The 17,325-nt window shown below is 41.5% G+C and overlaps 1 protein-coding gene across 4 annotated transcripts in view; it reads left to right on the forward strand.

Annotated features, from left to right (window-relative positions):
• Nucleotides 1–17,325, forward strand: part of YAP1 (Yes1 associated transcriptional regulator) — a 121,146-nt gene that overhangs the window by 77,969 nt on the left and 25,852 nt on the right. For 2 of the 4 annotated variants that reach the window (XM_089687259.1, XM_089687258.1), the window contains exons 3-4: nt 6,938–7,050; nt 16,376–16,489. In XM_089687259.1, the coding sequence (XP_089543385.1) occupies nt 6,938–7,050; nt 16,376–16,489 (227 nt within the window). The remainder of the gene's footprint in view (nt 1–6,937; nt 7,051–16,375; nt 16,490–17,325) is intronic. The other 2 variants (XM_089687262.1, XM_089687261.1) reach the window with 1 other exon arrangement.

Consider the following 17,325-nt stretch of genomic DNA (forward strand, 5'->3'; position numbering starts at 1 on the left):
GGCAGAGGGCAGCAGATTTTCCTTGGAAATTTGATGGGATTGTGTCCCACCCATTATTTCTTTTGCGCTGACAAATGCTCCACCTCCCTGTTACAGAGACCCCCCCCCCCCCCCCAATAACAGGATATCACAACCCCCATGCTTTACTGTAGGAATGGTTTTATTTGGATGGTGAGCTGTCTTGGATTTCCGCCAGACATATCGTTTAGTGTTGAGGCCACATAATTATAATTTAGTCTCTTCTGGCTATAACCGTTTTTTCCATGTGGCCTTAGAACCTTCAAGGTGCATTTTGGCAAAGCTCAGTTGTCACTATATGTGGCCTTTTTTGAAAAGTGGCTTTTTTCTTGCAACCCTCCCATACAAGCCACATTTTGTGATATTGTCACATGCAAGGAATGACCACTCTTTGTCATCAATTCCTGCAAATGCTTCAGCGTTGCTGTAGGCCTCTTGGTAACCTCTCTAACCAGTTTCTTCCAGGCTCTTTAATCCAGTTTGGAGCGATGTCCTGTGTGGGTCTGTGTTGTACCAAATACCCTCCACTTCCTAATAGACTTCACTGTGCTTCTAGGCATTGATAAAGTCTTAGACATTTTTTCTGTTTCCATCTTCCGACTCATGCCTCTGCAACTTATCCCAGAGATCTTTTGACAATTGTTTGCTTTGGTTGCACTACCCAGGGACTGTAATGCTCCAGGAAAGCTCTTTTCATGCTGAGCTAATCAAAATGACCACCACTGATCACAGTTGAAAGAGATATGGCTTTGTGTGCCATTGAGAAGGTGAGTAGCTACATCTGATTGAGTTTACATGTCCTTTTTAGGAGGCGGGCGATCCTCTTTCAAACTCAGTAATTCTGTTTATTTATTTTGTTTTCTTTTTGACCAGTTGGTGTTTTATTTTTCACTTGGAAGTTGCATTGAATAAATACAGCTGGATAAAACAAAAACTGTGCCTGTCTTCATTTCAGGTTACAAAGCAATAAAATGTGATTATTTTGAAGGGGTGTGATTCCTTTGTATACCCACTGTTCTATAGCACTCAGTTGTGTGCGTGAATGGTGTGTATATTTTATATTATAGTTGTTGCCGTTGATAAAGAATACGGTATATATATATTTTTTTTACAGTAGATGATAAACCAGTTTCACTATTGGTTGCTTGTGCAGAATTTAGATAAAATAGTTCATGACGAAAGAAATGAATATCTCAGCATGTGAGTTCACTCCAACCAGTGAGTTGGGAGAGAATATCCTTTAAAATTTGGGAGCTGAACAGAAAACTCATTTTGGAGTAATCATTGTCCCAGAAGACGGTGTTTGCAGTTACATACATGAGGTTCACTGGTTCCCTTGTTGAATGGAAATCTGTGGACGTGGTTGATGCTGCTTCATGCTGGAACATGTTACGTCATGGAGACAATGTTGTGCACAGGGGTCGGTGAGTTCCATATGAAGGCCTGCCTGTGCTTCATACCGCATAGAGCAGAAAGCTGCTGTGAAAGAGCCATGCCATTTGTACAAGGCCTTAATCCTGAGCACCCCACAGCCAGTGGTGTTGGTTTGTGAGCACAGTGACTCATTCTGGGTCAGTGTTTACTCCATATGTTTAGCTGTGTGTGTCCACAGAGTCGCTTTGTCCCAGAAGTGAGGGCAGGGATAAGGAAGCTTTTATTTACCAAGTCAATATTAGAAGTTTTTTAATAGTATACCTTCAAAACTGGATGTGTTGCTCATCCATCGTGAACAAGGAAGCTATTTAAGGTGACCAGGCCTGTGATTCATCGCCCCATAATCCTTATTTTTCAGAAGATCATCTGCTTCATGTAATTTTGTACAAAGCCCATGTCTTGTCATTCCTGCCTCCTTCTTTTTTTTCTTCTATTTTTCTTTTCCTTTTTTTTTTTTCCCTTTAGGTGGGCCAGTATACTCTGGCCACCCAGTGTCCTTCACCAGTATGAGAGTGCTCCCCAACTCAAGTAACTGCTGGGATTGGGTAATCTGAATAATAAAATTTTAGCAGACTGAATTTTCAGAAAAGATTTTGGCACATATACTGTAAGTCTCTTGCTCGGGTGGGAGCACACCAAGTACATGCCCTTTCTGCTATTGGTTAACACTGGTGAGGAAGGGGGGTGAATGGGGCAGTATGCAAAGCAGGTACTCCAGCAGATCTATGATGGCACCACCTCGTATGTCATTTGGGCTCACATGTCTGTCCAATCACCAACATCTGTTTCTCATCAAGGTCATCATCATGTGATTGGATTTCTCTTGTAACACAATCTTTGTGTATAACCGCCTATGCCTTTCTATTTGCTAGAAAGTTATTCAAATTTCTGAGGTTAAGGTGATTCTAATTTCTTGTGTGTGAAATATTTGAAGCTGTGATCCGTGACGTATGCAGGCTATGGCAGGTTATGGAAGTTGGCACTGGCTGGTACTGACTCTCCTCAATATGGCACAGATTCTAATTTACAAGATTTAGCTGATTTATTTCCAATTCTGCACTGCTCAGAAAACCTCTAACCAAAGGGCTAGCCAGGCTAACCTGTCTGTATACTGACAGTGTTCTGTATTCTAGTACTGTAGCTGGTCCATTAGGTTTAGACTTGCGCATTGCCAAAGCTGGCCATACACATAAAGATCTCTCCTGTTCAGCCCAGTATGATAACCGCATGGATTGACAGATTTCCCGCTGCCAGCTATTGTATTTAGACAGCTGACCCCTGTGGCTGTCAAAGTACCCAAATAGTGGCTGCATCTGACAGGCAGCGGTCACTGTTCAGCTAAATGTTTCCCAACTGCTTGCTCTATTTCCCAGGTCTGTGTATGCCAACCTAACGCAGACCATAGACGGGTCGAAAATTGGCTGATTTTTCGAACGATAAACGAAAAATCGGTCAGACAACGTTACCACCAACGGTTTAAAAAATCGGCCGACTAAATCATAAAGTTCGCCCCATAACATCTGTCCCTTGTAGGTCACTGCTTATGCGCCATTTGTTTTTATCGTTAAAACGATCGGCCGATTTGGCCATCATTGCCGGGAAAATTGGCCGCAAACTTTCCAACATGACCAATAATCTCAAAGTGCAAAAAACCCGAAAAACAGCCGACCAAGTAACTCGCTAACAGTACGAAAATCTTTTTTTTTTTCTGGCCAAAAAATTGGCCAATTGTTGAACTCTATGGCCGGCATAAGGCATATTACACTTGGAGTAATCTGTGTCCCATCTCTGGGTTAAATTGTATCTTAAAGTCAAAACCAAAAATGTAATATATTGCAGCCTATCCTTCCATAAATGTGCTGGGTGCAATAGTGCTTTTTGCCCTTTATTTTCACCTGGCTGTCCTGCTGGTAAAACACCCCTGTCCTAGGGTAACCACACTCACTTGTGCTGTAGGGCTCCATGCACGATAGCGGGTTTTTTTTTTTCTTTTTGAAGATCAAAAGCTGGATAAAAAACCACTGGTAATAGCATTTTTTTTAAATGGCGTTCAAAAGCGTTTAGGGGCATTTATTAGTGTTTTTACAGTACATGTAGAGGAAAAAAAAAGCTAGAAAAAAGCGGTTAGGAGTATTATAGTAGCATTAAGCAGCGTTTTAGCATTTTTTTTTATGCTGGAAAAATGCTCCAAAAAACTACAAAAACTATTTTTTTCTGCTTCAAGATGCTGAAGCTCAAAAAATGCTAATGGCCTACATTACATAGACACAGGATAGCACTATTTAGCTTCTAGGAGCAGAAAAGTACTCTGATAACAGCTTCTAGGAACTTAAATAAACGCTAGTGTGCATGGAGCTTGAAGCAGCATTGTCACCCTAGGAGAGGACTACAGAACACCTCATCCTCCCCATAACATACAAGTAAAACATGAGCAGAAAGTTCAGGAATGTATCAGCTGAGAACAATTGGTGAGAGGATCAGGTAGTTTATGCAGAAAACTAACAAATATTAAACACATTCAGAGGTATAATTAACAGACCAAAAGAGAACAAATGAGCCCTCATGCACACTGGATGTTTTTACAGCGGCTGTTTTTGGCTTCTGACCTTTTTTTTCTACAGCCAGTAAATCCCCCAGCATGTTATCCTATGTGTCCATACACACAGAGACTGTAATCAACGTTTTTTGGCTGGAAAAAAAATCCTAGGAATAGTGGGTTAGTAGAGGAGTTTGTTAGCTGTAAAAATATTCTAACGCTGAAAAACGCCGCAAAACAGCAGTTTTGGACTTTTTTTTTTTTTATTTTATTTTGGAAAAAAAACACTAAAAATGCAAACATGGAAAAATGCTGCAAAAATAGTAAAATGAGGACTAAAGGTTTGCATGCAGCGAATAGGGGAGATTTACTAAAATTGAACATAGCTAAATCTGCTGCAGCTGTGTATAGAAACCAATCGGCTTCCAGGTTTTATTGTTGAAGCTTATTGAAGAAGCTGATTGGCTGCCATGCACATCTGCACCAGATTCTCAGTGCTCCAGGTTTAGTAAATCCCCCCAATGTGTCTGCGCATTTTTAGGCTTTAGCTGTTTTAGAGCATTGTTCATGGATATTCAAAAATATCCCAAAACGGTGTTTGGAGAGCTGCTTATTGGCATAATTTACTGACATGCATATGTAGATCTATGTTATTTATGTATTTCAGGTACTTGTATAGCTCCGTCAATTTACACAGCACTTTACATATATATTGTACATTCACATCAGTCCCTAACCCTCAAGGGGTGTACAATCTACGGTCCCTAACGTACATTCACATACTAGGGACAATTTAGACAGGAGCCAATTCACCTACCATCATGTCTTTGGAATGTGGGAGAAAACCGGAGTACCCAGTGGAAACCCACGTAGGCACAGGGAGAACATGCAAACTCCAGGCAGGTGGTGCCGTGGTTGGGATTCATATGTATGCTCATGCATTCATTCTACTGGCTAGAATACATTAATATTCTAGCCAACAGAACATGTTAATGTTCACATGCTTCTAATGCTGTACATGCAAAGCAATCCTACTGTGCTGTTGTATTATTCAGTATATGTTGTACAATAACTCTCCCAGCTACCCCAGATGTGTACAGTCTAAGGCCTTGTTCACACAGGCGTACTATAGCATATGCCCCTGCGAGGGCCGTGTTTGCCCAGACAGGGATGCACAAGTGTTCATGCATCCCCACGCATGCAGTCTCATTCATGTCAGGCAGCTGCTCCTAACTGGATGTCTTTGTGGGTGCTCAGGCCCCAGTCCGTGTGCGTTCTGGGCCGTGCACCCACACATGTCAAATCGGGAGCAGCAGCTGCGTCCCATTTGACATGAATAGGACTGCCTGCATAGGGATACATGAACACCTCTGCATCTGTATGGGCAAACACGACCCTCACACAGATGTACGCTATAGTAAACCAGGCCTAAATCATGTGATTGTATGTACCTGAGGGGCCATATTACTGCTGTCTGTCTTACCATGGAGCTTTTCCCTTCCTGCTCTTACACCTGGACAGGAAGTGATGATAAATCTACCCCCCTCTCCTGTGGGGATACAGAAAACAAGAACCTGTCAGAGGTTCTAGCCCTTCCCTCATCTATGTCAATTCTTTGACTGTGTCCCTTTTGAGGGTTTTTCTCACTTCTGAGACCCATCGAATGGACAGATCTAGGATTTAATCCTCTTTATTTCGTACATTGGCGCTTTAATATCCTCACCAGAAAAGTTGGTACATAATGGGAAACAAACTCAAATCTCAATAACCTGTTTAACATTTATAAGATTTGTTTTTACAGATGGATTGTCTAAGGAACATGTTTTTTGATTGGTTGCTTTTGATTGGTGTAGTTTTTGGGTTGTGAGATATTTCATTACCCTGTAGGGCAGTGGTTCTCAACCTTCCTAATGCCGTGACCCTTTAATACAGTTCCTCATGTTGTGGTGACCCCCAACCATAAAATTATTTACCCAGTAATTTTAATTCATGAAGTGTCGTTTTACCTCCAATACTGCTGCTTTCAACACAGTAGCTGCTTTCTACACAGTAGCTGCTTTCTACACAGTAGCTGCTCTTTACACATTGGAAATATGTGTTTTCCGATAGTCTTAGGTGACCCCTGTGAAAGGGTCGTTCGACCCCCAAAGGGGTCACGACCCACAGGTTGAGAACCACTGCTGTAGGGGGATGCAGAGTATGCAGGTATAGAGCTGGGCCAGCACCGCCACACACGTTAAATGTATATGCTTCCAGGGGAGGGGTGTGCCGAGCTGGACTAGGAGTCTGGTACTATTTCCATACTGTAATGTGTACATTTGGGTGTACCTGAGCCAACAACATTGCATTTTATTAGGAATAACACGTAGGAGCAGGCAGATTGTCCTGCCAGATAGCTATCAACTCTCAGATTTATGTATATAATATCTTGGAGCACCTATTACCTTCTCATTCATTCTGGAAGTGACCCGATCACCAGGTGGAAGAATCAAGCCAGCATCTCCCTGAGGAGGAATATTGGAATATTTGCCTATCTGGCAGTGTATAAATCACTGTCAGAACTTGGGGTGCTGTTGCTTTCTGACACTTCAGGGGACTTGGGGAGTGTTTCTCTCACTGGATGCTGTATCTCCGCCTTACTCTAGGTAGATTACAAGAGACATCGATTTAATCTTTTTTTTCGCTTGGCGATGGATTCACTTTTGCAGTATTCCACCCATTTTTAGATTTATTCTGATAGAGAACTGAAGCTTGCATGATACAAAATACACTTTGCGAAGAGTTAACTTTGTTTTGAATGCATTGTGACTTGTGTGCAGGTGCTGTGTTTTCTCGATATGTTGCACTTTCCCAATTCCTTGTTGTTGCCTTCTACAAGATTACAGTTAACTAAAATAGTTGTATTCTATTTTTATAACACATCTAATACCATATTTTATTTTATTTTAGCCATATTGAACAGACCACCACATGGCAAGACCCTCGGAAAGCAATGTTGTCACAGATGAATGTCACTGCCCCCACCAGTCCTCCAGTACAGCCAAACCTAATGAACCCAACAGGTTTGTAGGCACATCATCCTAGCACTGTATGTTTGTATTGTATTCATGTGCACACAACCTATCTGTCCTCAAAGATCATTTAAACTATTGGGAACATGTGACGTGTTCCACCTGTTTTTAGGTGTAACATGTACCCAAATCTGCAGCCGCTTCCCACTCCACCCACATGGCTGCATCATTCATTCTTAGCAGCTGTCGGTTTGTAATTCTCAATGAACTACCATGGCACCGTGGTAGTTCATTGAATCTTTCTGTTAGTATATCTGCTTGCATGTACATCCTGTACGGGCAGGCAGATATTCTGACAGGTCTGCAGGAGACCTGCATGGCACCAGTGATCTATTGATCTCTGGTGCAATGCATTACAGGCTCCTGCAACCAAAAATAATAAATGCACATTTTTTTACCTGCAAAAGAAAAGTAGTGGTGCACCAAAATGAAAATTCTTGGACCAAAACCAAAAATTCACAATGCATTTATCCAAAAACCGAAATAGAGGGTTTTTTTTTTTTCCATTTTGTTTTTAAGTATATAATTGTATTATATTCTACTTCTTAATATCATGAATTTAAGTGAATATGAATTAATTTTCAGCAACAAATTGGCCAAAAAAAAACACAACTCTTCAAAAACTGAGCTCTGCAAAGCAGACAAAAGGCAAACTACATTGGTGCAAAGCAGGCCTGAACTGCATTATAAACGCACATGTGTTGCGGTTTTGATGCGTTTTGCATTTTTTATTTGCCCAGCAACAAGTTGGCCAAAAAAATAAATAAAAAACGCACTGCCTAACAGACAAAACGTAAACTGCATTGGTGTGAAACAGGCCTGAAATGTTTGGGTTTTTTTTAAGCGTTTTGCGTTTCTAGTTTGTCCAACAAAATTTCAAAAACGCGTGTGCAAAATGGACAAAACGCAAACTGCAAATACATTGAAAACCCACACGTATTGCATTTTGATGTGTTTTTTGAGTCACATGACCTATGAAAAACACACCCTAAACATGGTAAAATCGTGTATTTTTGGTGGCCATTATAGTTTCCTATTTTTCTATTGCCAAGATGCCGATAACTCTTTTCGGCTGATACATTTTGGCCGCCGGTATATCTGTGCATCCCTAAAAACAAAAAAAAGTGCATTTTACTATTTTTGGTCAAAAGGTGAACTTGTCCTTTAAAGCAAACCTAAATTCAGGAGTGATTGATGTCCATGTTAAAGGTTATGTTTCCCTTTCACATGAACTGGCCCATGCAGACAAGAGGGCCTGTAGTCTTAAGGGTACTTGCACATAGTACTGATGCATGAACATCACATTCCTGGCAGAAAATCTCTACATAAAAACCCAAAGATTGACTGTAGTCGCGCATTTCCACGCATGGTGTTCTTCTAGCTTTTCTTGAGCTGCGTAAAATACTGTGCAGCAATGCAAAAATGTATTTATTTTTTTTCTTAAAACCCTGATCTATACACAAGGCAAGTTGCACCTTTTGTGTACAGGCCCATTAAATGCCATTAATTGCATTTAGATCAGTTAAAAAATAGCCTGAATGCTTAAATACCTACTGTTTGTAAAAATGATGCATAATGCAAATGCCATACCTGGCCTTTTCTGTGACCCATGAATTCTGGCCGAAATACTCCCAACATTTGCACTACTGCATCATGCCTTATTTCCAGGACAAGGTAGATAAGCTCTCAACCCCAGCATGACAGGCGCAATGGCGCTTCTTGGTTTAGATGCCACGCATGCACAGTACTGAGCTCGCTGTAGGGAAAGAGTGTGCTGGGAATGCATGGCTTTTGTATCCGGAAGAACACTTGCTCCTACGATGTTGGGGCTCAGCTGCTAATGTCTGCCGTGTCCTGTAAGTGAGTGTGCGCAGGTATGATATTTGCAGTAAACCAATATTTTTACAAACTGCACAGTGCATTTTCCGCTAGTGGGGCCCATTGTGTGCATGGGCTAGTTTATGTAAATGTACGCTTGTTTTTATGCTAGCACCCTGTATACTTGCACCTGGTCTTATCCATATTTCTTATATCTTCCAACCTGTTTAGTCCATACATCAGCACTAGTGGGAAGTGATGAGGGCAGTGCTACCATCAGGGGTGCAGTTTATTTATCGGTATTTATATAGCACCGATGCTTTACATATATGTTTTGTACATTCACAGCGGTCCCTGCCGTCAAGGAGCTTACAGTCTAAGATCACTATCTCACATTCATACAGACATACTAGGGCCAGTTTAGGTAGGAGCCAGTTCACCTACCAGCATGTCTTGGGAATAGAGAACCTGGAGGAAACCTACACAGGCACAGGGAGATCATGCAAACTGCAGGTTGGGATGTAATCATTTCCTTACAGGGAGTTCTTTATAGGAAATGCTTGCTTTCTTTGCCAGGAATTGGGTGTGTAATTGGGTAGTTCTATCCCCACCTTTAATCCTCCCTGTCTCCTGCTCTTTCATCAGCTCCTGTTTCACAAAGTGCATGTGTCTATTAAATGACAAGAGTGAAAGCAGGACATGACTGGGAAGATTCACACTGTTCTTGTGCAGTGATTGTCTCTGCCTCTTATGCAAATATTGAAGCAACATACTAAGAGGGAGGTGTGGAATCCTGGGATCTGTGGGCAGTAAAGCTTGCAGTGCTGGAACCAAGAGGTTGTAGAGAATCCCAGGACCTACATTTTATTTATTTATTACAGGTACTTATATAGCGCCATCAATTTATGCAGTGCTTTACATATATATTGTACATTCACATCAGTCCCTAACCCTCAAGGGGCGTACAATCTAAGGTCCCTAAGTCACATCATACATACACATACTAGGGCCAATTTAGACCGTATCCAATTCACCTACCAGCATGTCTTTGGAGTGCGGGAGAAAAAACGGAGTACCCGGAGGAAACCCACGCAGGCACAGGGAGAACATGCAAACTCCAGGCAGGTGGTGCCGTGGTCGGGATTTGAACAGACGACCCTAGTACTGCCAGGCGGAACCATTTAGCCACTGTGCATCTTCCCTTTAGCAGCAGCTTGGACATCGTATGGATAAGTCATTAAACGGATATATATATACTGTTTTAATGTGATTTCAGTGTAAAAAAAATACTTATAGCGCCATCAATTTACTTAGTGCTTTCCATATATATTATACATTCACATCAGTCCCTATCCCTCAATCTAAGGTCCCTAACTCACATTCATACATATACATACTAGGGCCAATTTAGACAGGATCCAATTCACCTACCAGCATGTCTTTGGAGTGTGGGAGGAAATACCTGGAGGAAACCACGCAGGCACAGAGAACATGCAAACTCCAGGCAGGGGGTGCCGTGGTTGGGATTCGAACTAATGACCCTAGTGCTGCCAGGTGGAAGTGCTAACCATTTTGCCACTGTGCTGCCCGTAATTCTGCTTTAAAACCGGTATTCATCAGCCTTTGTTTCGGACTCTGTGCCCAAATGTTAATCTGCAGCTAGGCACTAGAACAGACTGAATGTAGACTATGCTGCTGTTGACTCTTCTGATGAGTTGCTGTAGGTGGCTTGATGAAATGAGTCTAGGTCACGTGATCACAGCACCTCTGCCTAGTGGTGGATGGACAACTTGGTTTAAAGCGCTCCCAAGCGTTGATCCTCTATATTTCCCACTGGTAAAGGATTGCCACGCCCATTGTGAGCCACAGTCACGTGGCAGCAGTTGTAAACGCATGTTTGTTCTCATTTACTCATGGTGTTCCATACAGACCTTTTTGCAGAGATTTCTACTTTGCACAGGAAATGTATGTTTGTAGTAAAATCTGTCTCCATGACCTCCGGCAGAGGTAGTAAAAACTCCCTGCCTACAGCTCCCTTTCTAATTTAGAGAAAACCATCTGGTTTCAGATGACAGCCATAGTTTCAGTCAAGATTGTGAGCATTTCTTAACTCATCTGTTTGGTTTTATCTCCTTCCTTGGAGAGCCTAAAGCTGCTGGTTCTACCCTCCTCAGGTTACAGAATGAAAGGTGGCACTTGATTGGTAGAATCCACACACATTCAGTTTGTTTTTTTTTCGTTTAACCAGCAGGTCGAATTAAAAATTTGACTGTTCACTGCATCAACTGACCACCCCCCTCCCTCCCGGAATACACTGATCAGTTCTAGCAGCCATTGGCTGCAAGTGCTGATCGAATGCTGGTTTTCCAGCACAGCAGTTTAACAAAAGCCAGACTTCTGTGTGAGTGAGAAACTGCAGCAAGGTCAGAGCCCTCCTCATTTTCTAGCTGGAGGACATCCAGCATCATCTAGCCATTTCCTCCCCAGATTTAGGCTGTGTCCACACAGACGCTGTGGCCTGTAGACTGTGAACATTTTTGTTTTTTGCAACCTGTCTAGACCCCAGGTGCTATATGCAGGCAGTAAAAGATAGATTTAGAGGTTCAAATATAAATTACTGTATCACCCAATATATGGCTTCCATCCAGTAGCCAAAACATATGCAGACCAAAAAAGAGATTTGTGAAAAGAGATTTGCAGGAAAGCGGCTACATTATGGACTTAATGCGATACTTAGAAAAATTTCCAAAAATTATGCTTTATTACACATTAATGATTGACACTCGGGCAATCGCCCTGGTTTACCATCACCTCAGTATGAGACCATACACACAGACCTAAAACCATTAAAATCACACCAAGACCGGTCTGGAAAAATGCTGCAGAGGCTATGACCACCATAGTCTAAAGCATTTGCAGCACCGCACAAAGGTTACACTCCCTGTAGGGGGTATTATCAAAAAATTATACCATGGGTATATAATATCACATGCTATGCATATAAGCACATATAGTTACCACATTGGTTACACTCCCTAAAGGAGGTGTTTTCAAAAATTGTACCATAGGTATATAATATCACATACAAGCATAAAGGCAAATACAGTTATCACCTGGAGAGAAGCATAACCCTAAGCCTATAAAGGCAATGTGGGTAAAAAATTGAAAAAAAGAGGGGGATAAACCCCAATGATATAATAATGGATTCATGCAGTACAACCCTGTAGCGACACATGTGGTTGGGGCCCATTAATCTGTAATATACATAAATGGTTGCAAAGATTCTTATAGATGAGAGTCCCTGTTGGTGTCTTGATGGAGAAATGGATGCAAGTAGCAGAGGCCTGCTTTATATGGTTTCTTCACCACAACATGTGGACTACAAACCACTTTAATATTTGAAATAAGATGAGGCCTAATAGGTCTTCCGCCTGTTGCAATATATGTAGTATGCCTTGCATCTAGATAAAGCATCATAATGCCCCCATCCTGTAATAAGACAAACAATATAGGAATAGTCACTCTGGGTACTCTCACTCTAATATATATGTAGTATAAGTAGCAAGGAACCTTCTTCGTTAATCCTGTAACAGTCCACTCACCACCTGTGCAATGGGTAGTAGAAAAAGGAGATATCCTTCATAGGTACTGCCGTATTAATGTGTAATAAAGCATCATTTTTGGAAATTTTTCTGAGTATCGCATTAAGTCCATAATGTAGCCGCTTTCCTGTGAATCTCTTTTCACAAATCTCTTTTTTGGTCCGCTATATGCAGGCAGCCCATTGAAGTCAATTGCAGATACAGCTGCTCATCCTAATGTGACAGGCGTGCAGGTGTGGGTGTTAGGGCCCCAAGAGCACACTGTTGCATTCAGTCCGCACACCTCTCACATCTACGATGAGCAACTGTGTCTGTGCATCTGCTGCATCTTAACAGACTTCATTCAGTAGGCTGCCTGGATGTAGCACCTGGAATCGACACTGCAAAACAAAGTCTGTTCACAGTATATGGGCCTCTTCATCCATGTAAAGGAGGATTTACTGTCCCAGACCCATCCCTTTCATTCATTGGATTTCAGTTCTTTCTGTCATGGAGGCTCAGTGTTACTTTGGACAGTCTGCATACAAATACCAACCCATCCAGACAGACCACCTCCCATTGAAGAATTTTTGTTTCTTGCATAACCCCCCCCCCAAGAGCCTCTGCTACTTGCCATGATCTACCTGCATTGCACTAAGAAGCATGGGAAGACCGTGATATCACTATGTCTGAAGTAAGGTATGTAATGAAAATGGAAATACAAATTTCACTAGCATGTGGATGAGCAGGCCAGTGCTGCAAGCCCCCGAAGAGTTCTTTGTGGCTCATGTAAAGAGGAAGGTTACTTCCCCATAGGATGAGTATTCAATAAACAAAGGCAACCCATATCACCCAATCAGAATTCACTTTTCACTGGTATTTAAATCTCATTGATTTGCATGGGATATTACACCTTGTAGATAGTACAGTGCTTTGTGCTGCTTTCCTTAATAAGGCCAACAAAGGGCTTGATGTATGGAAGTCCATGGAAGGAAACATTTCTTACTAGGTGTAGCAATCCATAATCATCCAACTTCTCTTTATTTCAGGTTTGTGAATAAATCAAGTTAGTTGGTTGGTTGCTAGGAACAATAGGATACTTTACCTTTACCACACTTTTCAAACATCAGGCCTGGAGCCATGATTGAATACCTCTCCCACACAGACCTCAATCTGCCAGCTGTGGTTTGCAGTCATTTTTTTCTTCAAGAGTTGTACTCAGAGAAATACTACATTTGTGTTATGTAAAATGTTTTGCAGAATTATTTGCTATTTGCTTTCTTCTTTCATCTTTGTTCAGTGTCTCTCCACTCCTGTTATATCAGACGTTTGTTTCCAACTGAAAATGGCGTAAAGGTTAAGCTAACCTGTCGTACCATGATACACCCATATTCAGGGTGTAACCTGTTACTGTAGTACCGCCCCCTCTATCCCCTGTGACAGCTAGAAGGAATCTTCCCTCCTGCTTGTTATCACAATTTGTAAAAAATGCAGCCGTGCTGTGCTCCGCCCACCCGGCCACATCATTTATTTACACAGTTCTGTGAATGGGAAACTACAAGTCCCAACATCCTTAACGGATGTCGGCTTGTCGGTTTTAATGAACTACCACAGTGCTTTGGTAGTTCATTAATTCTTCCCGTCAGTGTGAACCTGCCTGTATGATGTACAGGCAGACTGATACAATGACAGGTCTGCAGGAGTCCTGCATGGCACCAGCGATCAGCAGATCACTGGTGCAATATTTTCCAGGCTCCTAAAACAATAAAATTGTAAATGCACATATTTATTTAAATTTTTTTTTACCTGCAAAAAAAATGTGCATTTATTTTTTGTTAAACTGTGAACTCGTCCTTTTAAAGTGTTACTAATCCCGTGCCCCTGCATTCACTATATCTGGTCTCACACAGAACGTGGAAGTGGAATTATTTTAGTAAATTTTAGATTGTAAGCTCCAAGGAGCAGGGCCCTCCTAACCCTCTTGTATTGAACTGTATTGTTGCTGTATTGTCTCCCACTATATTGTAAAGCATTGTAAACCGCTAAATATCTTTTCTCATCAGCAATTAGCGCAGTCTTGTGACTTCTACCAGTGTCCAGATGAGCAATGGTTAATCTTGTAGGAGTTTTCATTCTGCTCTGACTGTCCTATGGGGTTGCATAGCCCTTGACCCTCTGGACAGCGCTGATTGACCTTGTGCTGATCACATACACTCCCCCAAAGAGAAAAAAAAGCCTCTAGCAATACACACTAAACTGAGCATGTGCAGAGTGACTCCTAGAGCTCTGTACTATCAACAGATGGATTGGGGGACAGTAGAAGGGGAGGATCCAACATTACTTTTACACAATGCAGAGGATTAACAATGAGTGTAACAAGCACACTTTCCTGCATATACAGACTGATTTTACTGTTGTGGAATTAGAAACCCTTTAAGGCCTCACACACAAGCCTGTGTTTATAGGACATTTCTAAACACAAACGCATGTAATGATTTTAAATGTTAAAAACTCACGATTTGTGCATTTTTACGTGCTTTTAGGAGCTGTCAGTTTAGTTGCTTGTTTAGAAAAAGTAAAAATCTATGCATCCAGTGAGAGATTAGATGCACTGAACACGTGTAAACACAGGTACATTTAAACTCAGAAGAAAATGAGAATTATCTAGAATAAAACTGGTTTACATTTTTAAATTTCTCAGATCAATTTCTTCTTGATTTAAAGCCCATCTCCAGGATATTCCCCCCCCCCCCCCCCTTTCTGCTCCACTAACTGATGGCTGGCTTAAAAAAAACCAAACAAACCTCTTCTTACTTGTTCGTATGGCGCTTCAATTTTTTTTTTTTTTGTTCTTTATTTCCACTAGAAATTGTCCTTCTTTGGGTGTCCACATCACTGCCTGTATAACATGGACACTTCCTATTGGATGTCCAATGGCAGGGTCTTCTCAGGAGCCAGAGGATGACACCGAAGCAAGGGTATACTGGAGGGACTTGGACATTGTGGGTACAGCTGCAGTGCTGGATTAGCAGTCACAAGGGACCTGGACAGCAGAGATCAGGCCCTTGTGAATGAGGACTAGATGTTTTATTCTGATTTTAAGCGATAGCAGCCTGGCTGCCCGTGTTTCCTTCTGCACAGTTTGGATTGCCTATCCCCTCTTAGACAATATTTGTTTCTAAATGTAGAAAATAATGCCAAACAGAGCCACATGTATTCCAATCTTAGTGTCCTTTGCATATTATTCCATATCTGTGGAATTCAACATGAAACAACTACAGCTCTTTGCAGGCATTTCCTATAAGAGACTTCTCACCTGCCCCTGTAGTTTTCTGCAGGTAGCCTGTAGTGGGTGGAACCGCTAGGTCCCACCCACAGCTCTGCTGTCAGCATAGACTATGTGCAACACAATGATGAGGTCACTGCTAGTTTTACAAAGCAATAACTGGGTTTGCAAAGGCATTTGGTGCACACCGAAACAGGAATATTTTGTTGAGGAACGTTTAGTTCTCGTCCAGAGTTATTCTTTAATTAAGAATTCCAGGTATGAACCAATAGAAGTGTGTATATACCATACCTGGTTGATGCCCCTGGAAGCTGGAAATCATTGAAGCAGGCACCGCTACATCAGTGATCTCCACTTGCTTCCAGATCCCATGCCAAGCGGCTGCCCTGCTGCATTCTGAACACAGGAGGTCAGCTGCACAGAACAGGTGCCATTCAGAGAATGCTTTGCATTTTATCAATGAATACTGTGATTGGACAAGGTATAGAGCATGACCTTATCTCCCTCGCCAAATCAGAGAATCCTTGACGTTCATTCAAAAAGTGCTTAGAAGATACTTTAACAAATATTCACATGCTTAGCCCCAGTGCTAAGTGTTGGTGGTGCTTTAAATGTTTTCGTTTTTATATAGGTCCCTTACCAGATGGTTGGGAGCAGGCCATCACTCAAGAAGGAGAAATCTACTACATAAACCACAAGAACAAGACCACATCATGGCTGGACCCACGGTTAGACCCACGCTTTGGTAAGGAAGTATCTGGTTCTTTGTATGCTCGAAGTGCAGCTATCAGAACTTTTATATACATTCAGCCCTCTTCAAAGTGGGTGCTGTTTGGTTTTTTTTTTTTGTTTGTATTAAGAGAAGGGTGGTGAGCAATGTGAAATCTTACAATTTTTGGAGCAGTAGACAAGGGAAATCCTCCTAAGGGGACACGGATTCCTGTGATACTTCCCTTCTTGTGTGTCTGGGACAGGTAGTTCGGAGAAATCTTCCCAATAGGATGCAGCCAAATAGAAGGGTTTTGCCCATTCACTCCTCTGTCCAGAACTAAAGAATAATCTTTTGGCTTTATGTACTTTAAAGCGTCATGCACACTAACGTTTTTTATAAGCTCCAAAAACTCTGGATGAAAAATGCTAATAGAGTTCTTGTGCCAGCTTGTAGTAGTGTTTTAGGAGCATTAGTGTTTTGTCAGCATTTTTACAGTACATAAAGAAATAAAAGCTAGAAAAATGCTGTTAGGAGCAGTTTGGTAGCATTCAGAAGCGTGTAGGTGTGTTCAGCATGTTTTTCTGCTTGGAAAGCTCCTAAAAATTCTACAAAAATATTTTTTTTTTCTGCTCCTAAATGCTGAAGATTGAAAAACGCTTCTATGATAAAATAGTGTGCATGGACACATAGGATAACATTATTGGCTTCTATGAGCAGATAAAAAGATCTCATAAAAGCTTCTAGGAGCCTAAATAAACTAGTGTGCATGAAGTCTAAAGCTGAACGGTAAGCATATAAAATACACACAAATGAATGCAGTTCTGGAATCAAGAATACATCATATATTTTTAAAAGTACAATAAGTGTAA

The sequence above is a fragment of the Staurois parvus genome, unplaced genomic scaffold, assembly GCF_062004578.1.
Source record: "Staurois parvus isolate SC_StPar_1 unplaced genomic scaffold, SC_StPar_1.0 ptg000422l, whole genome shotgun sequence".
Taxonomy (NCBI): domain Eukaryota; kingdom Metazoa; phylum Chordata; class Amphibia; order Anura; family Ranidae; genus Staurois; species Staurois parvus.